This window comes from Chanodichthys erythropterus, chromosome 10, assembly GCF_024489055.1.
Source record: "Chanodichthys erythropterus isolate Z2021 chromosome 10, ASM2448905v1, whole genome shotgun sequence".
Taxonomy (NCBI): Eukaryota; Metazoa; Chordata; class Actinopteri; order Cypriniformes; family Xenocyprididae; genus Chanodichthys; species Chanodichthys erythropterus.
This window is the reverse complement of record NC_090230.1, coordinates 13980519-14006078: the sequence shown is the minus strand read 5'-3', so window position 1 is coordinate 14006078 and position 25560 is coordinate 13980519. Positions and strand designations below refer to the sequence as shown.

General features: G+C 38.1%; 1 protein-coding gene across 2 annotated transcripts; it reads right to left on the bottom strand.

Moving 5' to 3' along the window:
* Window positions 1-563: 563 nt before the first annotated feature.
* cbarpb (CACN subunit beta associated regulatory protein b) lies at window positions 564-25156 on the bottom strand. 2 transcript variants are annotated; one of them, XM_067398664.1, is made up of 10 exons: window positions 25092-25156; window positions 22628-22698; window positions 20354-20499; window positions 16739-16818; window positions 16365-16527; window positions 14369-14540; window positions 12939-13091; window positions 11025-11256; window positions 6111-6300; window positions 564-2217 (listed from the first exon to the last, which is right to left on the bottom strand). In XM_067398664.1, exons 2-10 carry the CDS (start codon window positions 22670-22672, stop codon window positions 780-782), a joined length of 2619 nt encoding a protein of 872 aa, XP_067254765.1. In that variant the 5' UTR covers window positions 22673-22698; window positions 25092-25156; the 3' UTR covers window positions 564-779. The 2 variants fall into 2 exon arrangements, with proteins under 2 accessions (XP_067254765.1, XP_067254766.1); XM_067398665.1 differs by having other exon boundaries at window positions 16739-16800.
* Window positions 25157-25560: the final 404 nt, after the last annotated feature.

Genomic DNA, 25560 nt, shown 5'->3' with positions numbered 1-25560 from the left:
AAACACTAGGAAAGAGTTTACTTAGGAATTGGACCAACGCCATGGTGTTTCAAATAAAACAAGACATTTAGTACTGATAATGCTGTTGTTTTTGAAATACAGGTTATGTGACATAATTAGACACATCTACCTATACCAGGAAATTTCTACAGTTTATACTAATTATTATTTATAAGTTGTTTTTTTTTTCTGAAATTTGATTGAATGTGACAGCAGGTTTAGCTACTAAACCAGATGCTAATAATAAATATTATTTAGTATTTCATGAAATGAATTGAAAAGCAAAACATAGTAACCAAATGGAGGGCTATCAAGTACTTTCCAAATTAAAAATAATAATAATAATATTAATTTGGGTCATGAACAGACATCCAGATAGGCAGCATTGCAATATAATTCATGCACTTACAAATATAATCAATCTTAAATCTAATAGCACCCAAATTCACAGTGGATTACCTAGTGCAGAGAAAATATTGGCTTTTGAAGTCAACAAGTAGCTAAATTAAGAGCTTTACTAACAGACTTTTGACATTTCATTTGTTTAAGAATTGGTCCGTTGAGCAACATGAGGTATGCGCCTTAACTGCCTTTTATTTAAGAATGGGCATGGAAGAAATGTCTCTACACCACTTCTCTAGGGCATAATGACAATGATTTCAACATCATTTAAATTACCAAAGCAAACCTTTTCCAGATCGGAGCCAATGTCGACCAAAACTTTGGACCTGTAGTTGCTGCAAAGTGTTCTTGTACGAGGAGATGAAGGGAGCCACATGCTACACTGGACTGTGATCGGGCGATGTGTAGGTCAAAGTCACTGCACTACACTCGGGCGGTTCCCTGGTCCTGCGGAGATCTGAGTACAGCCGCTCTTCAAGGGTAGCCGCTAGCTTGTCACTCAGCTCTTCTGTGATTGTCTGTGGGCCGTAGCTTGTACATTCAGGCGTACATTCATCAGGAGGCTCAGGGGGTGGCAAACCTCGCCTAGAGTTCTCCCAGCCCACCGATTGCTCTCCGGTAATGTCAGTTGTTGGAAGGGGCTGAGATGCCTCAAGGACTTCCTTTTCGTTGATGGTTCCACTGCTTTCAGTGCTGGAAGATATTCTTATGTTGTCTGGATCCACATCAGTAGCAGTATCCTGATCTGCCTTGGGTGTCTCAGGAGTACTGGTTGCACCTTCGCTGCTCTCTTCATCAGGTGCACTAATGATTCGTGGGAGCGTGCTGTGGTAGCTAGTTTCTAAAGGATAGTTGACAGTTTCGCCACGTCGGAGCGGAGTGCGGTACCGGTCAAAAGAGGATTGGAAGCGCTGGCCGGGGTCGCTGTATTGTTTGGAGCGCTGCCACTGCTTGCGCAGGTGCACGCGGGAACGATGCTTGGAGCGCAGCGGGGACTCCTGCTGATCGAACTGCGGGTCGTGCCGCAAGAACTCGTGGAAAAGTGCGTCGGTTTTCTCATCAATGCTGTAGTCGCGACGGGAAAGGATGGGGGGATGAGGTTGATCATTGCGCTGAGTGAACATCTGGCCATAAGGGGACCACAGCATGGTGCTCTTTTCCGTTTCAACTCCGTCCACACCGCCGGTGGCACCTGCAGGTTCCTCTTCGAGTTCTTCGTCAAAGACATCCGTGTCGAAGCTCTCGCACACGGTCCCTTTGCGTCCGGAACTGAAGAAGTGCCTGCGCTCCACAGCTGAGCCATCCTTACTGCTACTGCTGCTTCCGAACAGACGTAGCTCCTCAGGGGCACGCGAAGGTGCTTCTATTGAGGCATAACCACTGTCCATCTGGAGGAGCTTGCGGTTTCCAGGCTCCCCGTCACTTCCTCTTTCAGAATCGACACTATCCTGTTTACGACCTTTCTCCAGTCCCTCATCTAGAGGCAAGTCCACATCCCCCTCTATCTCATCCCCAATATCCTGCGAGGGGTACCTAGGCAACCCTCCCATCTCGGTCTTACCCCCTAGAGAGCACACGCTGTCTGCGTCACTACGGACTGAGTCTTTGTCATTGTTGCTGCTCTGGTCGGATGAGACATACCGCTCGAGGGACGCACGAAGAGTCCAGATATCACGGTACAAGGTCTGAGGTTCTAAGCTCTCCTGATGACAGCCTATTCCAACACTCTCATCTGGGGGCTCGGAGGTGAGGCCGATCACCCCGGGACCCATCGCTCTGCTGCAGCTGGGCTCCACCATCACCTCCACCTCTAACCTGAAGAACAGCACACATATGAAATCAGACAAGCTCATATTCCTACATATCGTCAGTATTTCTTTAGCAAATGCCACAATGTAACACAACATCATGTTTTATGTCAGTGTGGATCTGTGAAATAAATTGTTTGTTTATTTTTCCTTTCCGTTAGAGCTTTGAGCCCAGATTCAGACATTTTAATTTTTATTTTAACTTAAATATATTTTTAATTTTTTCACAATTTTATCATTTATATAAAATGGCAATGCTCCAAAAGAGTAAATACAAAACCTCCCACAATAATTAAATAAGCACTGCTAAAAATATCTGAAAATATATATAGATCATAACTAAGGTAAACTTTTTAACCTAACTAACTGACTAGTCTAAACTTGTCAAGTAGTCAACTACTGTAAACCATCCCTAGTATATTAATATATTTTATATCAGTGTAGGCCACGCTACTGTTCAAAAGTATGAGGTCTGTAATTTTTTAATGTTCCGTTTTAAATGAGGACACTATGGGGAATACCTTCAGCAAAACATCATCCTCTTCTTGTCTTAGGAGTCTGTTTATTTTGAATGTGTATCTAAGGCAATAGTTACGGCTAGCACAAATGCTAAGAGCTTTAAAAAGTGACCATGTCAACATTATCTGACACCTGATGACACATATTAAATGTGTGTTATGTGCTTTGGCGAGGAGCATGCACACTCAGTCCTTGAGGGGGCTGATTGTGTGCATTGTGAGAGTTTTTCTATGAAGAAACTTTGCCCTCATTTGTCCCTTTTTTCGAGGGAATTGAGGCAATCATCTGTGCCTTGTGGTTCAGAACATGCTGCAGCCTAGGCGAGTAGGAGACTAAAGTCGTGGGGGCTCGCAGATGGAGCTGGCCGACGAATTTGAAAAAGATATGCATATTTCTGATTCTTTGGCGGCTGGCAAGGGCGAGCTGCTGGATAAGGATGATGTGTTATCACTCACATCATCTGTCCCAGCAGTGAGCGCGCTCCTAGCTTCAAGCCAAGATGAGCAGGACAAGACTGTTGAGCTCAAAGATGTGTCTGAGCGCTCTCAGCACGTCTGCCCTGCATATGATCGGAGGCTGGACTGGAAGTTATGTCCCGTGCTACTGACAGATTAGATCTGCCGTGGAAACGTGAGCAGCGTCAGTTCACGCACAGCTGTTTGGGCGAGCATTTTTTTGGGGGACATAACTCCCAGTTTGTATGAGCCTTTCCTGTCTCCCTGATCTTCATGCTGAGGTGGAGTGATCATGGGGAAAGCCTTTTTCTGTCCGCATTCATCTTTTTTAGAATGCAAATTATGCTGATATGGAAGGAATGCGGGAACATGGTTATGTGATGATGCCTCCAATCCAAGAGACACTGGTTAGCTATCTCTCAATGGGTGAGGCATCCACATTGAAGGCTCCGTCTCTGCCAACTAAGCCACTGCATGTTACATCTCGCTTGATGAAGCAAAGAGACATCTCTTTGTGAACCTGCCTGACATCGGGGAGAAAAAGAAAAACTTTCTCCTCAACGAGCCAGTTTTGCCTTCTGAACTTTTCGGCACATCCATTGAGATGGCTCTGCAGGAGGGTAGAGCACGGAGGAGGCATGAAGCCAAAGGGAGAAAGATCTTAGGGAAGTGATCCAAATGCGCTTAGCTTCTAGGATCCCAAAGGCTAAACAACATTTGCCTCCTTCCCCCGTCCCCCCTTCCATTTCCTGACTGAGGTCAGGTGGGGTGTGTTAGAGGCTCTGACCCATGTTTACACCAGGCCCCTGAAGCTGGACCGATGATATTTTTGCCAGTATGTCAACATTTGCCTTACTGATGGCACAGGTGGATTGTTGTGAATATGCTGTCTGGTGCCTGGCAGTTTACCGAGTTGTTAGGCTCGCTATCTGAGTTACTGCCTTTATTATGGCACATTGCTAGGCCTCCTCTCACTATAGACAGTCGCTTTATAGAGGCCTCCGCTCCTCAGAGCTTAGCCCGGAGAGCTATATCAAGTAGTTAGGCTCTCTGCGAGCCTCCCTGGTAAGCTGTCCTGAGACTTGGGCATTGTTCCTCCTCTCTTTTGGGAGTCGCTATTTTTAGGCCTCCGCCTATAGAGCTCGACCAGGTAGTGCTGCCAAGTTGTTAGGCTTTCTTGAGCGTCCTTGCCTATTTCCTCTCAGAAAGTTGTCTTGCTGAGGCCTCCATTCTCAGAGCTAGGTTATGCAGTAGCACAGATTTGCAGGCTGTCTGCTTGAGCCTCCTTGGTGCCCGTAGATTGTGTGGGATGTAGTGCTGATGCCTAGTTAGTTGTTAGGTTCTTTGTGAGCCTCCTTGGTTACTGCTTGGAAATGGAGCACCATTAGGCTCCCCTGAGCTACGCTTACTGTTAGAACAGGCGTAGGATGCAGTGCCAAGGCCTCCATTCCTAGAACTTGGCCACTGCCCTCTATGCAGAGTGTTGTTAGGCCTCCTTTCCTTGTGGAGTCATTTAGGCCTCCTCTCCGCAGAGCTTCGCCTGTCCAGTTAGATGAAGTTGCTAGGCTCTTCTGGGCCTCCTTGATGTTTTGCCTAAGGCTGGTTAGGCCTCATCTTGCTTGGGAGTCGGTTTCTGATGCTTCTTTCCTAAGTGTTTTTGCTGAACAGTAGTTCAGAGTGGTTAGACTCTATCTTGAGCCTCCTTGGAAAGGCTATATTCCCTTATTATGCTTACTTAGCTCGGACTCTGGCCATAAGGAATCAGTCATGACAGCCGCTGTTGTGTACCTTGGGATGGTGAATTCTTTTGAGACTTTGACTTATGTCAGCCACTTAGTCACTCATCCCTTCAGCATGGACGCATGGGTATTCCATTCCCCATAGCAGCCTCTAGGGGACACAGAGCGAGTTCCCATTCAAAAGAGAACGTCTCAGGTTATGCATGTAACCATAGTTCCCTAAGAATGGAAACGAGACACTGCGTCCCTTTGCCATGCTTCAGATACTCCTGCACCTGTCTCGTGGATGATGTTTTTCACAGGTGCCCTTTTATACTCACGGTCTCACCTGTAGTGATGTCATTGGCTGTCACTGTCCAATGTCAAGTTCATTGTCGTGTTTAGACTTATGCTTCAGTTTCTGAAGGAAATCTCTTATGATCACTAAGGCTGCATCTATATGGACTAAAATACAGTAAAAGAGTACTATACTGAAGTATTATTACAATTTAAAATAACTGTTTTCTATTTACATATATTTTAACATGTATTTTTCAAGATTCTTTTATGAACATAAAGTTCAAAAGAACAGCATTTATTTGAAATAGAAATCTTTTGTAACATTGTAAATGTCTTTACTCCCACTTTTGATCACTTTAATCACCCTTGCTTAATAAAAGTAATTTTTTTTACTGATCCGAAACTTTTGAATGGTACTGTATATCAAATATATTATGTTTCTTTATTTTTCCTTTCCATTAAAGCTTTGAGGCCCAGATTCAGAGATGTTAAAACAGATGCCTCCATTAACGCACAGATGGTTGTGACTCACTCTCTGATGGTTAATTTGAGAAGACCAGCAACAGATACAGGGAAGTCAGTTGTAATAGGTAAGCAAATATAAACAAATATATTAATGATCAAAACCATGCATATCGACCTTCCTGGACCATTTTGCAAACCATATGCAAACCAGTAGCTACAAATACCAAAAGATAAACCTGTGGAATTTACCCACATTCAAGGAAACAACTTCCATATTCTATATTTAAAGCAAAGCTTTTTGCACTGTAAGCTGATGATGCCATGATAAGGCAATGCAATCAGCGCGCTTAGATCAGTCCAGCATGGAATGGGGTCTGCTGTATGAGGAGTTGCAAGGCAGATGGTTGCTATAGCGAATGCATGGGCGAGGCAATTAAAGATACCTGCCGAGGGAGGGTGGGGGTGTGGAAGGAGGGGACAGAAGGCGTGGACTGGGCCGGGTGGGGCAGTAGGTAACATCCTTGGTGCGAGCGATGTACTGTATGAGGTCGATGTGATGGGCGTCATGCTCCTCTTGGTCCATGCTCTCGCTGGCTGCACGCTGCCGCTGGAACTGCCTCCGTTTGGGGGAGCCTTTGGGAATGACATGAATTTTTCATCAATAATCTCACAAAGCAATTTAAAAGGCTAACATGAAATCAAAATCAACACATTCCAGGTTTTATCGTAAATGATGAATTGATCCACCAAACCTGGATAGTTTCTTGTTAGTATTAGTCAACTATGGTCGCAAGTTCCGTCGTCACCAACATAGTTCAGCAATTCTGCATTTCCCGAAAAATCATAGTTCCAATGAACATTCACAAACATTAAAGTTTCGCGGTTGGAACAACAGCTCTCGACAGAATAGGTTCTTGTTGGTATTAGCCAAATATGATCGCAATTTTTTGTCATTTCTAATCTAAATTCGATAACTTGCTTTTCCTCTCAAGCCTTTTCATAAACGATTGTTGCATTTCCCCCCATTTAAATTAGTCATTATCCTCTGCTTTGGCACCATGGTGAAAGAAAAATTAATGTACACATGCAAATCTCAAAATGAATCCAAAAATTCTGTATAAGCATAAGCTCGGAACTCTACGCAGTTCCCGTACTACTCTCCATTGAAAATAAACAACTTCTGCTCCATCATTTGTTGGAGATAGTAAAGGGGCGGCTTTAGGCTATGCAGGCTATTGGATAATGTTAACCAATAGCGAAATGATTATTCAGGCATTGTTTTAGCAAACTTGCATTTGGTCTGGCTCCATTTTGGTTATTTTAATTATATATTTTAATAATTCCATTTAATTATTAAATTAAAATTTTAATTGATATTAATTAAATTATTATTGGTAATATTTTAAAATATAAAATAATTTAATAATGACCTAATTACCCCTGTAGTGCATTAGCTGTAATGCATTCAAAAACATAATTAACATATTAACAATATCATTATGTATCTTATTAGTTAACATGGGCTCTCTACAATGGAAATCCATTAGATGGAGAACATTGCTTTAATCATGACCTTATTGTTCCACAGAATAAAAAAACATTGAATGTTTGGAACGCTCTTTTTTGCTATCTCTCATTTAAAAAAAAAAAGTTTGGAATGGAAGAGCCCTGCGTCAACCGGCCATCTGCTTAAGAGCGAGTCTTGGCACGCAAATACAGCAGCTCCGTCTTGGCTGAGAGAATATTCTATAGTCTGCCACACACACACACACACACACACACACACACACACACACACACAAAAGCCGAACTGTTTCTCTGCTCCATGCTACATGAAGGCACTAAAACTCTATTAAGGTTTTCAATCATTTTCCAAGGTAATACACAATGCAGGAGCTAAATGAAAAGCAAAGAAACATTCAATATTGCTTTGCATCCCCTAAGGCTAGGAAACTGATCGCTTCACAGGTTCATAACACTGTCTGTACTTTCCACAGCATCTCACTTCCTTTCATGCTGACAGACCTGAGAGGATAAATCTAAAGTTTTTTACAGTAATACTTATATAATCAAACAACAGTATTCTAGTTAATCTATTTATTCATGTTTATTCATTCATTCAATCCCATCAGCTACACCTTGCGCTTTTCTCATATTTTAAATATTAAAGATAATATTATACTTGTACAAAAAAAGTCTAAATTCTAAGCTTTTAATTGTCTTCACCACAAATTATTGGTCATGATATTAACAAAATTTAAGCAAATGCAGAAGCCAGAAGTTTTTTGCAGAATATGGGAAGTTGTGCGTGGAGTGACGAATCACAATGAAACACAAGTTGCATGGTGATACTCCAGAGCAGTGTCTTCAAAAATCTGCTGAGAAATATAATAATAAATGCATCTCTACCACAGTAAAGCATGGAGAGATGTCATTGTGTGGGGAGCCTTTTTAGCTGCTGCTATTGGTGAACTACTTCACTGAGAAAAGTCAGTCATTTAATGCTTTGGAGTATAGAAGAATATTGCAGAATGGCTTGCTTCCAACAAATGAAATCTGTTATCTAAAGAGGAATGATCAGATGTTATTTTTCAACAAGACAAAACTCCTGCCAAAATTGCAAAGACAACCATGAATTGGCTTCAGGCTCATGTTTTGGCCTGGTCAGAGCCCAGATTTGAACCTTATAGTGAATATTTGGTCTCACATTAAATTCAAATGAACTGTTTAATGCCATCAACATTGAGTGGAACAACACTGACTCTTCTTCCTATGATTTGTGATTAAAAAAGTTAAGACCATTAAAAGACCACTACATTTTTTGCCATTTTTGGTTTGGCCCATTTTTGGCTTGGCCCGATCCAAGTGCCTATGCTTCGTCTACGTAGGTTGGCGCTCCGTGCCTACACATGCTTGATCCCTGACTTGCTTCACATGACGCCGTTCATCAATCAACACCCATGATCGAGGTTGGATCCAGCATTCTCTGAAGGTACTCTGTCGACACCCGATGGCCACCATTGCCACAGTTACCAGGGTATCTCGGAACTTGTCCCAGCAGGAATCCAGGTCAGGGGCCAATAGTTCAAAGTGATTCTGGTTATTCCGTGATTCCACGTCATTGTATCAATCAAACTTCAATCAAACTTTTATTTATATAGCACAATAATCACAACAGCAGTTGGCCATTGTGCTGTACAAGAGGATAAATAAATAAATATAATAAAGCAATAATAAAGGGAGTTTTCATCAAAAACACAAATTTGAAATCTTTAAAAATCTTTTGTACTACTGCAATACGACCAGGTCTTGAAGTCGTACAACATCGAAAGGCTTTGGTCGTTGGCCATGGGCTGGCAAGCACATCAGTCAAAGTCGGCAGGTTGCAACAAGCAGGAAATGGTCAATACCAACATCGGCGCCTCGATAGCTTCAATTATTTAGGATAGACGTGTGTCAGCTCTTAGAAACGCGGATAAAGTTGATCTCATTGCACACCCCATAGGTGTCAGGAGCTTTCCATGTAACTCTGTGGATCCGCTTGTGTGGAAAGTATGTGTTCCCGACAACGATATATATATATATATATATATATATATATATATATTAGGGCTGACCGATATATCGCATGCGATTGTCACGCGCATTTCGTCAGTAAAGCCGGTTCCCTGATTACGGCTAAATCGCCATCACCTGCTTTCAAATGGAGCGGCATTTAATAGACAGAGCCGTAGATCACTGACAAGCCACGCAATATCGCGTTCATTATCGAAGGCGATTCATCTGCGATATGAACGCGATATTGCGTGGCTTGTCAGTGATCTACGGCTCTGTCTATTAAATGCCGCTCCATTTGAAAGCAGGTGATGGCGATTTAGCCGTAATCAGGGAACCGGCTTTACTGACGAAATGCGCGTGACAATCGCATGCAATATATCGGTCAGCCCTAATATATATATATATATATATATATATATATATATACACACAAACTCGATTCCAAAAAAGTTGGGACACTGTACAAATTGTGAATAAAAAAGGAATTAAATAATTTAAAAATCTCATAAACTTATATTGTATTCAATATATATATTGGATAACATATCAAATGTTGAAAGTGAGACATTTTGAAATGTCATGCCAAATATTGGCTCATTTTGGATTTCATGAGAACTACACATTCCAAAAATGTTGGGACAGGTAGCAATAAGAGGCCGGAAAAGTTAAATGTACATATAAGGAACAGCTGGAGGACCAATTTGCAACTTATTAGGTCAACTGGCAACATGATTGGGTATAAAAAGAGCCTCTCAGAGTGGTAGTGTCTCTCAGAAGTCAAGATGGGCAGATGATCACTAATTCCCCCAATGCTGCGGCGGAGCAATATCAGAAAGGAGTTTCTCAGAGAAAAATTGCAAAGAGTTTGAAGTTATCATCATCTACAGTGCATAATATCATCCAAAGATTCAGAGAAGCTGGAACAATCTCTGTGCGTAAGGGTCTAGGGCGGAAAACCATACTGAATGCCCCGTGATCTTCGGGCCCTTAGACGGCACTGCATCACATACAGGAATGCTACTGTAATGGAAACACAACATGGGCCGGGCACTGAAATGGCCAGCCTGCAGTCCAGATCTTTCACCCATAGAAAACATTTGGCGCATCATAAAGAGGAAGATGCAACAAAGAAGACCTAAGACAGTTGAGCAACTAGAAGCCTGTATTAGACAAGAATGGGACAACATTCCTATTCCTAAACTTGAGCCACTTGTCTCCTCAGTCCCCAGACGTTTGCAGACTGTTATAAAAAGAAGGGATGCCACACAGTGGTAAACATGGCCTTGTCCCAACATGTGTTGATGCCATGAAATTTAAAATCAACTTATTTTTCCCTTAAAATTATACATTTTCTCAGTTTAAACATTTGATATGTAACTATGTTGTATTCTAAATAAAATATTGAAATTTGAAACTTCCACATCATTGCATTCTGTTTTTATTCACATTTTTTACAGTGTCCCCACGTTTTGGAATCGAGTTTATATATATATATAACAGAACTGCATATGTATATGTATAAATTTTCTTATTAAATATAATCAAATTTTGCAATTTTCTAAAGAAGTAAAACCCTCTAAAATGCAACTTTCTAACAGCTAAAGTTAACTGAAGTACCTAAAAATATCTAAAAATATCATTTTAATAAGGGAGTACATCTAAAGGAGATTGTCATACTATATAAGGGTACAATAACAGCATATAGCGAACCCATTATAATATGAACTAAAAACAATTTCATTAACACAGTCTGTTCATTTATGATGAAATTCACACCAGGTGGTGGATGTGTCACTGACCTCTCATGTCTAGACTTGAAGCTCTTTGGCTGCTGTCAAATTTCCACTTCTTGATCTTGAAGTAGGGACTTGCTCCCTCAAGGCTGGCATGTCGGCGGAGCTTGGTGAAGAACTGCAGCATGGGACCCTGTGGGGCCCCTCCAGAGGAGGAGAGGGCCGTGGCTGAAGCCGATGCACCCTCTCTACCATTACCCATAATGTCTGCCCTCCTGCTGACTCCTCTGACCTCCATCTGTTTTTGTTCACAAGATTACATAATTGCAAATCAATTATAAGAGATTAACAATTGGATGATCTGCTGTTATGTATTCAGCATGTGTTTGTGACTCAAATTAACTTTTAATTTTCAGTTCGCATGGATTGTTTTGTGTGTATTATGCTTAGTTAATGACCGATAGAACACCAAGGCCAATATACTGGCCAATATTTGGCATTTTTTAATTGTCAGCATCGCTGATAAGTTTAACTGTTTAGGCGGACTTTTATTTTGAAAGCACTGAAAACGTCAAAGCCTGAGCGTCCAAACGCCCATAGGCTTTATGCCATGTTTTTGGTGTTTTAGTCTATGTAACTATCTAAATGTTAGTGAGAAGAAGAAAAATAAAACTTTTAGATACCAATCTGCATATGCGATGGACATTGTATGGTCATCTTAGCTCGCTCCTTTGAAGGCATCTTGAGTAAAACGGCTCTATATTTAACGAAGCTCATACAAAAGATCCAAACCGAAAGTGATGTGACCTGTTTTACAGAATATGAAAGTTTGTTGCACATAACCCCCATTGTCTGTCATTATTAGTTTACTCTCTCTGTTTAACAGTTCTGTTAAATAAAATTTTGGATGGTATACGGTATAAACATTACATTTCACAAACTCTGGGGAACCTACGAGATCTTCTAAAGTGTGTATTTGTAGACTGTATAAAAAATGTGTGTACTATGTGTGAATTGGATGTGGGCAGCTGTCACTGGACACGCACAGTCAACAAACTTAATTCTTGATTTCAAACTAGATATCAGGGGCCGTATTCACAAAACATTTTATCTTACCACTAAGAGTTCTCCTAAATAGAAGTAAAAGTTCTTAGCTAAGAGTTTTCTCTTAAAACCTATTCACAGAGCTGCTGAGACAAACTTTTACTAAGGAATAGACTGAAGTCTTAAGCTAAGAGTAAGGGCGGAGTTGACCTTGTTGCTATGGAGTAAACCACAAGTGATTGGCTGATGGGGGAGGAGTCAGTGATTTAATCATAGAAATATTGTAGAATGAAAAATAAAGGTTTTAAAATACAAATGTTGCCCTATTCAAATAAATTTTTTTTTAATAAAAAAGTCAAAATAAAATGTTGCCATTGTTGCCATAAAGGTTTTAAAATAGGCTAAGTGTCACTAATTAAACTAGTATATAAAGTTAATTGTAAAATTTAATTTGTTAAAGATTTTTTTTTTTTGGTGTCTATAAATCTATAAATCATAATGTATTGCATTTATAAAGAAAAAGTTCAGCACCCAAGGCTCAATCGCTATTGCCTCAATGGTGTACAGTGTCTTTGGGTGGATTAGGACTGTTTGTGATTTGGTCTTAGAGACTTAGGAGTCCTCTTGACTACTTCTAACTTCTCACAGACTTAGAAGCTAGTTTTAGCGCTAAAATGCTTTGTGAAATACTCTTAGAGCAAAAAATTAGGACTCCTAAAATTATGACTGACACACCCATTATTTTTAAGAGTTTCTCCTAAATCGGCAAGTTAGGAGCTACTTTTAGCCTTAAGATGTTTTGTGAATACGGCCCCAGAAATAGATATCAAAATGGATATTATATATTGGCTTAATATCGGCACTCTAAAAATCAATATCGGTTGTGTGCAAATTATTATGCTTCAGTGGTTGAGTGTATCAGTGTGTGTGACTCACTAGACATGGACTGGAGGGTTCAGGACAGGCCACTGCAATGCTCTCACAGAACATTGTGTCTACAGTGGAATTGAGAGTGTCACCAGGAAGGGCAGAGCTGGGACTGAGACTTCGGCTGGTCAGGGCAGTCTGGGGCAGTGAACATACTGGTGGCTGTGCATGTGACAAATACAATGCATGTTAATTTTTATATGGCAGTAATGAAAAACAAACCTAAACAAACTAAATCATGCAGTCATTTGAAACTTTTCCAGTACAAATATAAAAATGTTTATCAAAAGCTTCAGAATGAATAACTTTATTGGAACAGCATTAGTACATAATATACTAACCAGATATGATGAAACCCATTTTTATAATGCGACAGCCAATCAGATTATGTTTGATGTTTCTTATAAAAAATTTTGGACCAGTGTGATTTGACTGTGGGAGGGGCTTCCTTGTGGAATGACGATTAAACCAGTTTTTAAAATGTGACAGCCAATCAAATTATGTTTGATATTCCTTATATGGAACTTTGGACCAATGAGAATTGACTGTGGGAGGGGCTTCCTTGTTTCACACATATGTTTACAAGAAGTTTCACCAAGGCTGCATTTAAAAACAGTAATACTGTGAAATATTATTACAATTTAAAGTAACTTTTTTCTATTTAAATATATTTTTAAAATGTATTTTTATTCCTTTGATGACAAAGCTGAATTTTCAGTATCATTACTCCAGTCTTCATTGTCACATGATCCTTAAGAAATCATTCTAATATGCTGATTTGCTGCTCAAGAAACATTTCTTATTATTATTATTATAAAGGTTAAAAACAGATGTGCTGCTTAATATTTCAGTGGAAACCATGATACATTTTTTCCAGGAATCTTTGATGAAAAATTCAAAACAACATTTATTTGAAATAGAAATCATTTATAACATCATAAAAGTCTTTACTGTCACTTTTGAGCAATTTGCATGGTAATGTAAATGATGCATACTGTTTCACATACTATTTTTGTAGTCAGTATACAGTGTACTGTAAAGTACATACTAGGTTAGTATACTATTCTGAACAGACAATTTCTTGTCAAGGGTCGCTTGTAGCAGCTGCAGCTGATTAGGACAAAAAAAAAAAAAGAAAAAGAAAAAAGAAAAAAAAAGTACAATTTGTGGGATACAGCAGGATTTATCTCATGTCGCTTCATCATTACTTGATTAATGTAAAGTAGGAGTAAAAGCTAACATGTTAAAACATGAATGACCCCAATATCTAGATAAATCAATTGCTCCAAAGCATAGACATCTCCTTACACACCACATCACTTGACAAACTGACAATCCATCATGCCCTCAAAGCTTTTAACTGACCTAAAAATACAATCTCATGCCCTTCTTATGTCTGACATCATACTCTACTATTAGCAGAGCAATGTGGCTGTCACCTGAAAAATTGAGAGGCTGGATTTAGCGACGGGGCGTGTTGTCATGGCAATACTGTTCTCTGATGACTCACACTCGTGGATGGTGAGTATCTGGAGGGCGGGTGGAGGGAGGTGGAGGTGGGTGAGCCGCGCGTTCTTCAAGTGATGGAAGTCACCCTCTGTAAGCGTGTACCTGTGGTGAGAAATTACACACACTGTTAGTGTTTATCACTTCATTATAGATTTATAACACACATATATCATGGCAGTGTTTGCTAAAAATGTCTTATAGATAGTTGAAAATGAGCTAACTGTGCTAGATTTATGTGCATAGTTCCTGTTAGATAAACAATTCTATAATCATATTTTATAAAGTAATTATATAAAAAATAATTCTATATATATATTTTCTATGTTTATAAGTCTTTATTTATGAGGTATATATATATATATATATATATATATATATATATTGGTTCCAGACGGGCCGGTCCGAGTATTTCACAATCTGCTCAGTTACTGGGATTTTCACACACAACCATTTCTAGGGTTTACAAAGAATGGTGTGAAAAGGGAAAAACATCCAGTATGCGGCAGTCCTGTGGGCGAAAATGCCTTGTTGATGCTAGAGGTCAGAGGAGAATGGGCCGACTGATTCAAGCTGATAGAAGAGCAACTTTCACTGAAATAACCACTCGTTACAACCGAGGTATGCAGCAAAGCATTTGTGAAGCCACAACACGCACAACCTTGAGGCGGATGGGCTACAACAGCAGAAGACCCCACCGGGTACCACTCATCTCCACTACAAATAGGAAAAAGAAGCTACAATTTGCAAAATTAATTTTTGCAAAATTGGACAGTTGAAGACTGGAAAAATGTTGCCTGGTCTGATGAGTCTCGATTTCTGTTGAGACATTCAGATGGTAGAGTCAGAATTTGGCGTAAACAGAATGAGAACATGGATCCATCATGCCTTGTTACCACTGTGCAGGCTGGTGGTGGTGGTGTAATGGTGTGGGGGATGTTTTCTTGGCACACTTTAGGCCTCTTAGTGCCAATTGGGCATCGTTTAAATGCCACGGCCTACCTGAGCATTGTTTCTGACCATGTCCATCCCTTTATGACCACCATGTACCCATCCTCTGATGGCTACTTCCAGCAGGATAATGCGCCATGTCACAAAGCTCGAATCATTTCAAATTGGTACTTGAACATGACAATGAGTTCACTGTACTAAAATGGCCCCCACAGTCACCAGATCTCAACCCAATAGAGCATCTTTGGGATGTAGTGGAACAGGAGCTTCGTGCCCTGGATGTGCATCCTACAAATCTCCATCAACTGCAAGATGCTATCCTTTCAATATGGGCCAACATTTCTAAAGAATGCTTTCAGCACCTTGTTGAATCAATGCCACGTAGAAAGGCAGTTCTGAAGGCGAAAGGGGGTCAAACACAGTATTAGTATGGTGTTCCTAATAATCCTTTAGGTGAGTGTATATATGCATAAGTATTAAAGAATTAATTGTTTTAAAACAGTTTTAAAGTGTATATATAAGTGTGTATGTATATATATATATATATATATATATATATATATATATATATATATATATATATATATATATATATTCACATTTGTAATATACATTTAATTCTCTAATATTTATTATGCATACATTTTTATGACGTTACAAATAAATTAGAGACTAGAAAATTTTCTATTTTCAAATATTCATGTCAAATTATGTTTTAAATTAATGTCAAATTAATGTTTTTTACAATATATACTTTCCCCTTATACATTCTCATTAATTTTTTAACCCAAAATCTTGATGTTGACAAATGTCTATGTTATTCATTAAAGAGCTAATGCATCTGACAAGCACAGATGTAAATGTAAAACACATGCATAAAGGAATAATGAAGGCTGCAGTCTGCTGCGGCAGTAAGCGCTGTGAATAGGAGCGCTGTGTGTGTCTAGAGTGGGCGGCGTGAGTGAGTGGGAGGCTGACCTTCGACCTTTCTCCTGTGTTTTTTTGCTATGATCGAAGAGTGCTGCTTCGTTGAAGGAGACCCGGCGGCCGGTTGTGCCCGTGGAGAGGAAACGCTCTGTCTCCATGTCGTGGGAGCTGGCTGCCGAAAGGCAGTCTGACTCATCAACGCGAATCGTAATCTCTGTGCGGGGAGAGACAGATTAGACCAGAGGACGTATTTGTTTTTTGCACGACGCCCTCAGTTGATGTATATGAGACTGTATAAAGTATAAAGTCACTTAAACTTGACCTCGACATTTTACCTGAAGCCTGTATTTAAATACACATGGAAATGCATTAACTTAGAGGTTGACATGCAATATGAACATTAACTTTATTAGTGAAGTTCTTACCATGTACTGGCTGGGCCTCCTCAATATAGGTGGTATTACTTTTCTCGGTGTCATCGCTAGCCCTGAGGCAAACAATGAACCTTCAATGCAAACAGTTAATGAGTCAAATTCAAATTTATGTAAATCACATTCATATCATGCATAAGTGGTTTATTCGCAAAATATGATGACAATCATGTTCCTGGAGTTTAATTCTATTGCTTTGCACATTTTTTTATATTATATTATATTATATTATATTATATTATATTATATTATATTATATTATATTATATTATATTATATTATATTATATTATATTATATTATATTATATTATATTATATTATATTATATTATATTGTAAAGTTACTAAGATAGTATTCAGTTATATCAAGGTTCTTCAACCTGGGGTCCGTAACGGTACTGCAAGGGGTCCGCCAATTAATGTTTGATCATAAATAATTTTTTGTTAAAAAAAAATAAAACATGGGTTAAAAACATCACAAAGTCAAATTTAAAAATAAGCACCCTGAAATGAAAGCAAGAGCACCCTCAGCTGATACTGTAATATTATCATATTGGTGAAACAGATTTGGCAAAAACTCCATTGCGTTTTGAGTTAAATCTCTGGAGAACATGAAATGTTCCTATTTACAGCGTGTTTTTGCAGCGGTGCGGAATGTAGCCAATCACAGGCATGTTTGTTGATCTCTTGAACGCAATGGCCAATCAGAGGTGTTTAATTTAGAATCCACTCACCGCTTCAAAGCACTGAATTCTGCTCCCTCTTGCGAATCCTCTCATTAACAGACACGATGTTACAAAGAGGTTCATTAGTGTAGACTAATTTTAATATAACATTGTGAAATCAAAAACGGAGATGAGTGACAGCTTTTTAGTGATTGTAAAGTGAGCAGTCTTTCACACTTTCAAGGCTATATAGCTATAATCCATCGAATAAAAGTATTAAGAGATGAGACTGACAGCCAATTACATGCTTCAAAGTTTCAGAAAGTAACATCTACATGTAAATCCGTGATTCACTCTCGAAATTGTAATTGACTAGTGATACTAGCAAAGGACAAAAATATGGCATTTCAAAATAGATATGCGAGATGTAATGAAGATTAATAGATTACTAGAAAAATATGCTTATCAATATATATTTTTAAATTCCATTCCAATTATTTGTAAAAGTAATGACTTGTAAATAATCTTAAATGTCTCACTGTACAATGCTATTTTTGTTATGGTGGAGCCATTGTTTACACATTAAATCTGCACTTTACTGGAAAATCCTCAATAACTTCAGATGATTTGATTCTTAATTGTCCATCTCACAGTAAAATTAAAATGTGAAGTTTTAGTAAACTTGAAGCTAAAGTTCAAGCAAATGTTTAATTGTCCATCTGACAGTAAAATTAAAATGTATGACTCTGTTGAATGTATCCGTTAACATAATTGTGATTTTTATCACAACATGTTGTTTATGATGCATAAATAATTGTTACTCAAAATAAAGCATACTCAAAGCAAGAAGAAGAATAAAAAACAGTTTAAGTGGCTTTTAGTCCACGTGTGTTAGCGTTCAGGTAAAAAAAAACTTGATTTTATGGGGTTTTGCTAGACAGAAAGATTTTGAGAATGTCCCAATTGTGAATAATTCAGAAAAAAAAACAAAACAAAAAAACTCATTCACATCCACCTGTCTTGACATCTAACTAAATGCCATATGATAGAGACAATAACAACACCGGCTTTATTACGACAATATACGGTTTCATACGCCATAAGGCACTGTGGGTAATGAGAAACTGGAAATGAGTTTCCAGTCCTCTAACCACAGAGCACGGTGCCACACTGCGAGTGTGTGTGTATTAGTGGGTGTTGGCTAGAGTGCACTCTCTCCCGCACCAGGAGTGATTTATCGTGGCTGATGGCTGCTATGAGATCTCATTATACTCGTCATTTGTGTGAGCCTGCACTCCTCCAGGCTGCCTGGAGTGCAGACAGACTCTACACCTCTCAGCAGCCACTGACAAATGCAGCCAGGCTGTGACGAATGTGCACAGAAAACATTGGGGCTGAGCGTCCTTGGCTTCACGGGAGGATCTGTTTATTCCAGTTGAATCTCTGTGGTTCTATTTGATGTATAATTTAACGTCAAACATAATCATATGCTTCATCTGCCAGAATTGTAACATATGCACCAACATGCAAACATCATGCAATGATGATTAAATCTGCAGACTGTATAATGTATATTCACAATGAAAGCATTCTCATCTCTGTTATTTTTATTGTATAAACTGTAATTGTTTCAGTGATTTTATGATTTTATGTTTTAGGATGTGATGTCCTGTGTGAAAAGCATCCTAATCTTAATTATGGAAAAAAAAACTAAAAAATAAATCACTGATACAATGTGCTAACATGGATCCTTTTATAAATTTTGAAACGATTTCAATGGTTCTGTAAATTTTACAAAATCCTTGATTTTGACTGCTCTGAAAAGATAAATATACAAATATCACTAAGATTTATAAAAAATAAACCTTTACTGTACTAGTCAGTGTTGTTCTTGCTAACTAAAACTTTTTTTTTTTTTAAATCGGTAATTGAAATAAAGCTGAGGTAAAATAAAATATAAATATTAGATGTAAAAAACAAAACAAATAAGAAAATAAGTTGAAGTACTAAATTACTATAACTGAAATAAAAATGAATTAAAGCTAAAGAGAAATATTTAAAAATGAAGAAAAATGACAAAAACACATCAAAATGAAGTTAAAATTAAAATAAAAATGGAAAATATATATAAAAAAGCTCATTTAAAATATTAATAAATGCTATAATAGAATATAAATAATACTAAAACATCACTACTACTACTCATCTAAAATATTATGCATGTGAATGTATTATATTAATTAGTATTTATTTTAAAGTGTTGGTTCACCCATAAAATGAAATTCCTGTCATTAATTACTCGCCCTCATGTCATTCTAAACCCGCAAGACCTTCGTTCATCTTCAGAACAAAAATTAAGATATTTTTTATGAAATCCAAGAGGCTTTTTTTTTTATCCCTAATGGAAAGCAATGTAATTACCGTCATTCAAGGTCCAGAAAAGTACTAAAGACATTGTTAAATAGTCAATGTGACTACAATGGTTCAACCTTAATGTTTTGAAATGACAAGAATATTTTTTTTTTTTTTACAAAGTATTCTCGGCGCTCCATTTTATGCACATTCGCATTTTAACTATGTCTTTAGTACTTTTCTCAAACTTGAATGACAGTAATTATGTTGCTTTCAATTGGGGATAAAAAAAAAACTCCTGGATTTCATCAAAAATATCTAAATTTGAGTTCCAAAGATGAACAAAGGTTTTGGTGGGTTTGGAATGACATGAGGGTGAGTAATTAATGAACTAATCCTTTAAATAGATACTGCAGTTGCACCACATGACAATTTTCAGCGACAAGAACCAAGTGAGAAAAGTTACAGGTAGGTTGAATTTTATTAAAGTTCCTCATCCTAAAATCTAATTGGTTGACAGAAATGGTTATCCAGAACTAGTATGCTGATTCAGGGGCATGTCAATGTATAAATTGTGAGGGACTGGTCTTACCACGCATGGCGTCTGTCCCCTTCACAACATCGGCGACAGACAATCAGAAGGACAGAGAGCAGGACCAGTGTCCCCCCAACAAAGATGGACAAAAGGACCAGCAGGAGGACATAGCCATTCTGTGTCCCTGATGACAATGGGGCTTCCTAGGTAAACACCAGGGAAAGAAACAAACCAGTCAAAATGGAAATTCCTTCTTCGAGTAAAACCGCATGACTTCAATTTTCACATTATATAAGTTTCTCCAATTATGTAGTCCGACTTGCAAAACCCTTCACTGTTATAAATGTACTGACATATACATAAACTAGAGACATTTTTTGGCATAAAAGCAAAAACTGGCCCTGACACTCTTAAAAATAAAAATTCCAAAAGGGGTTTTTCACAGCGATGCCATAGTAGAATCATTTTGGTTTCTCAAAGAACCTTTCAGTGAACAGTACCTAAAAGATTTTTTAATGCCAAGGATTTAATAATCTAAAGGACATTTTACTACTATAAAGAACCTTTTGTGTGATGGAAAGGTTGCATGGTTGTTAAAGGTTCTTCATGGAACCAGATGCCAATATATGAGATGAGTATATAGCGATATTACATAAAGCCCAGTTTCTGAAGAGGCTTTAGTCTCTAGAAAGATCTAGAGGTGGAGACCTATGCCACAGAGACAAGAATGGAAGAGACAGAAGGTTTCTTCCTCATAGACATCAAAGAACAAATGCATACAGCACCTTTCACCCTGCCATCTGCTTAATTGTCTGAACTAACTGTTCTGAAAAGGTGTTCAATGGAAAGAATGCATAAGAACAAGGCCCATACAAGTAACACCTTACAATTATTCTTAGTCTAAGTTTAAATTGGTGGAGAACAACATCCTAATTACCCAGAAGACATTGTTCAGTTGAAGATCAGGGAAGAGTTTATTCAGATCGGGTCTATTACTTTGTAAATGGAAGCGTTTGGAAGACTGATTTCTCTGTTTTAATCTATAAAGACAGCAGGCTATTTATCACTGGGGCGCTCCAACATTAACCCACATTGGCAAGAGTGAAGGATGTTCTCAAAGAAGAACCTAGTCAATTTTCCATGTGGTAGCATTGCGAAAGTTTTAAGAAGAAGTCAGACTAACTTGTTTAAGAAAGAGACAGTGTGGAAGTGAAAAAGTTTGCAACACAGATATCGCTACACTATTGTCCTTTTTTTACCTGCAAAATTTAATCAGAAATGAGACTTCACCTTGAGAGCGTTGAGAACATCCAGACCAGAAGAATTTATTTGATCTCTCTTATTTAAATAAAAATGATTTTTCTGTCTAGTAAGCCACCGAAATTTCGGCAACTTAAAAAAAAAATGTACTTTTGTTTTTGGACGAAGTGTTCTTCGGCTCAGTGGCGAAGAACACAACACCTTGAACCAAAAACCGAGTTCAATTACGCAATTACCCAAATTAAATTACAGAAACTTTTTTTTGGTTACCTTTTTTCAGCTAAATGAAATTTTGAAATTTCGGTTTAGGTGTTTCATTAAAATAATGAATTTGGTGTATTACTAATTGTTATTCAAAACCTGTATGACTTTCTTTCTTCCATAGAACACAAATGGAGAAATTTTCAAGAACAATTTTGTGATCTGAATCAACTCGAAAGAATGATTCATTCACAAATCACACATTGCTACATCTTTCTGTTCCTCACACAAAGCTATCATATGGCTGAATTTTTAAGTTGCTTTGGAAAAACTGTCTGCTAAATGAATACACAAACGAGTCATATAGACCACATTTATTATGCTTTTATGGTGCTTTCATTGTAATTGCATGGAAAAGAGCAGCTAGGACATTCTTCAAATGTTCTCCTTTTTAGAAGAAAGTAAGTCATGCAGGATTGGAACGAATAAATGTATCACCTTTGAGTAAACTATTCCTTCAAGCCTTATATAAGGTCCAAAATCCCAAAACATCCTGGAATTAGTCACTATTCCTGAAAAAATATCTCTATTCTAACCTAATCGAATGATTCTGCTTATGCCGGTAATTGAAGTTCCTGACAGTAACTCAGGGTTCTGATGCTCTATCACATAGTCTGACGGCGCAATGGATTCGGTCTGACTCAAAGTTCTCTTGCAAGGGCTAATTTGCTTAGATCTTGCGGTGGATCCAATTACAAAGGATGCAGAACAGGATATTTTTGATTCACATGTCTGGAGATAGCACTGCAAAGAGAGGGAATGGACGTAATGAATGTAACCAGCACAGGAAGGAGAAGCACAAGTACTTACGGTGGTGGATTCTGGTGTGCTCCATATGGCAGACTCATTGCTCATGGTCCAAGCCAGAGAGAGTGTCCCCCCTGAGAAAGACATTACAGGAAGTCAGGCAGCTGCTTTGAAGCCGGTTACGGCACTAAAGAAGGATTTGAATTCTCTTTTAGAAGGAAAATAAAACAAAAGCATCCCTGAACTAACAGTTTCTTTAGAACGATTGGCTTTTAAACATGAATATAGCTCCCAATCTCCTTCTTAACATATTTTGTTCACAATTCATGTATACAAACACATACTTATGTGGCAAAATATCACCCTTTTTTTTATCCAAGGGCTGAGGCCCAGCAACATATGCTCCCTTTAATACCATTAACACCGCAGCTTTCTGTCTGAACTGCAAAAAAAAAAAAACAACCTCTCTCTCACTCCTGCACACTCACCTCCCAAGCAGTCCTCGTTTCTTTAATGCTGCGACGCTGCCTTTTCTCCCATTATCTGAAGGCAGCGTGTGTTTGTGTGCAAGAGATGCAGAGATAGCAGTGTGCTTAACGGCTCGGACTGCAAAGCCTTCAGCTCCTACTGCATACTCATCCAGCTTCTGCCCACCTACCTGTTTTCATAGCTTCTCTCTCTCTTTCTCCCTCTTGAAGTCTTTAGCATTAGGCATTCCTGAGATAATTTAAGCTCATTCTTTTGTGTCTCTGAAGCATAATGCTGCTGTATTGTTCACGAAGACGTCTAATGTACTGCGTTGTTGGTTATTAAAACAAATCAAGAGAGACTCATTTGTAGCATTCATGGACTATTCTTTCAGATTACTTTCTCACTGTCAATGCACTTGTGCTCTCTTTGGTTTTCACTATGTAAATTAAATATTTTGCTGTATGATATACTCTAAAGAGTTATAACTGAATATGACCCTTAAATATGACCTTTGTTAGTGAAGCCTAAGGCGTCAGGTTAATTGGGTTATTTTTAATAATATTTTGGCTTAAATAAAACTAGTTACCACATAAAGCACATTTTAGGTTACTTCAAGAAACATATTTTACAGTTTCTAACAACTATCATGAACGTTTTGCAACATATGCTCCTGTGATTCTTCTTGTCATGCATGGCACACTCTGAGGAGGTGTATCACATTCAAAAATCTCTTCCATACGCATTTCTTATAGATTATTTATAGACTTTTAAATAAAACATTATTTACATTAATTCCTTAAAACAAACTAGAACCTTCATATAGTATTTTCATATGACTCGTACTTTTATTATAATTATCATTTTCATCATCACTACTGATTATACATTAAGTTCTAGTAGTTATTTCAACAGTAAGCAAATATTACATTGTTATTGATAACAAAATTCTTTTTTTCACTTGTAAAATTCTAATGATTTTGTTCAAAGTACTTAAATTGGTACTCAAATTGTTGCTGGAATCAATTCCAGTTCCACTAGTAAATATTCATTATTTGTAATTATTCAAAGAGTTACTTATCTATTGCAGTTTTTCAACAACTTATTCAGGTCACTGTGATTTTGTCAAGTAAGATAACATATTTTTTTTAATCCTTAAATGACATTCCTGTCCAAAAAACTTGTCTTAACCCTATCCATAGCCATAAACCTAACCATACCCAAAACTTATCCCTAAATTCAGAGGGAAATGAGAGGTGAATAACACTGATGTAGAAGCACCTAACCCTAGTTGTAAGCCTAAACTTGACATAAACTGTAAACTTGTCCCTCAAACTGGATTGGTTGATTGGAATGTTGTTCCAGGATCAATTCACATTTTGATCCAGGAACATGTTGTACTTGGTGAAATCACATTCACCAACTTTTTCAATAGATACTAGTATATTTTTAGACACTAATGTTACTGTTAACGTTTTAAATCACAATATATAAATTATAGTTTACTGAAGTAGCTGAATGTTCATTAAATATGACATGTAAAAATGTATTGTAATTTGTGAGATTAAAAAAAATATATTACTAGTAATCAATAACTAGTAAAGCTGGAATATATAGGCTACTACTAGTATCTAGCTATTAGGATGAAATGGATAGTTAGGCTACATGTGAAATTGGTTAGTCACTGTTGGATTAGCTACTTACTAGTAATTAAAAAACTATTAGTAAGATAAAAAATAGATATTAGTTAGTCTATAAATGTTCAAACCGCTTGCCATATTACTGTGTGCATCAAACAGGCGATACAAAACCGTGTAGATGAATTTAAACCTCACTCCAAACCAATGATGTTCAGGCTATTATTTCTAATCTATAGCCGTTTAAAACACAAGATATCCATGTCTGTTTGGCAAACCTGCAGAAACTCGCTGCTTGAAGATGCTCTCCGCATTTAAGACTACCATCATCTCCAATAATAAAGCACGATGTCATTCTAAGACACTGAGCGCTCATCACGGAAACAATAGCTGTGTGTGAATGACAAGCAGACAAAACTCACCTAACTATAATTCACGTGGTCCATGAGACAAAACGCTCGCAAACGATTCCCCGATCTTCTCTTTAATTTGGGGTTTTAAGTCTTTTTCTATTTATGAATGAAGTCCCCCGTTAAACACACCCACTCTCCCGTCGCCCAGTGAGAAGCGCAGACTGTGACGTCAAAGTGAGGTACAGCGCTGCTTATCACGAGAGTCTATCACGCCCTCATCCTATGATGATGTTATGGAAATGAGGTAATCCCCCATTTGAGTCAGTAAAAATCCTCAGTAACGGGCATCCCCATGCGGTATGGCCTCAGTGTAGTTGTGGTTAACATATATCGAAATATTTTAAGTTAAGTTAAGCAGGGTTGGTAGTTTTCTTGGAAAAGCCTTTCTTCCTTCCACCTGAGGTGCAAATTTAGCATTTGCTATACTCTCTATGTGCAATTCATATTTTCTGGCTTTTGGCTGGAATCCTGTTTTTTG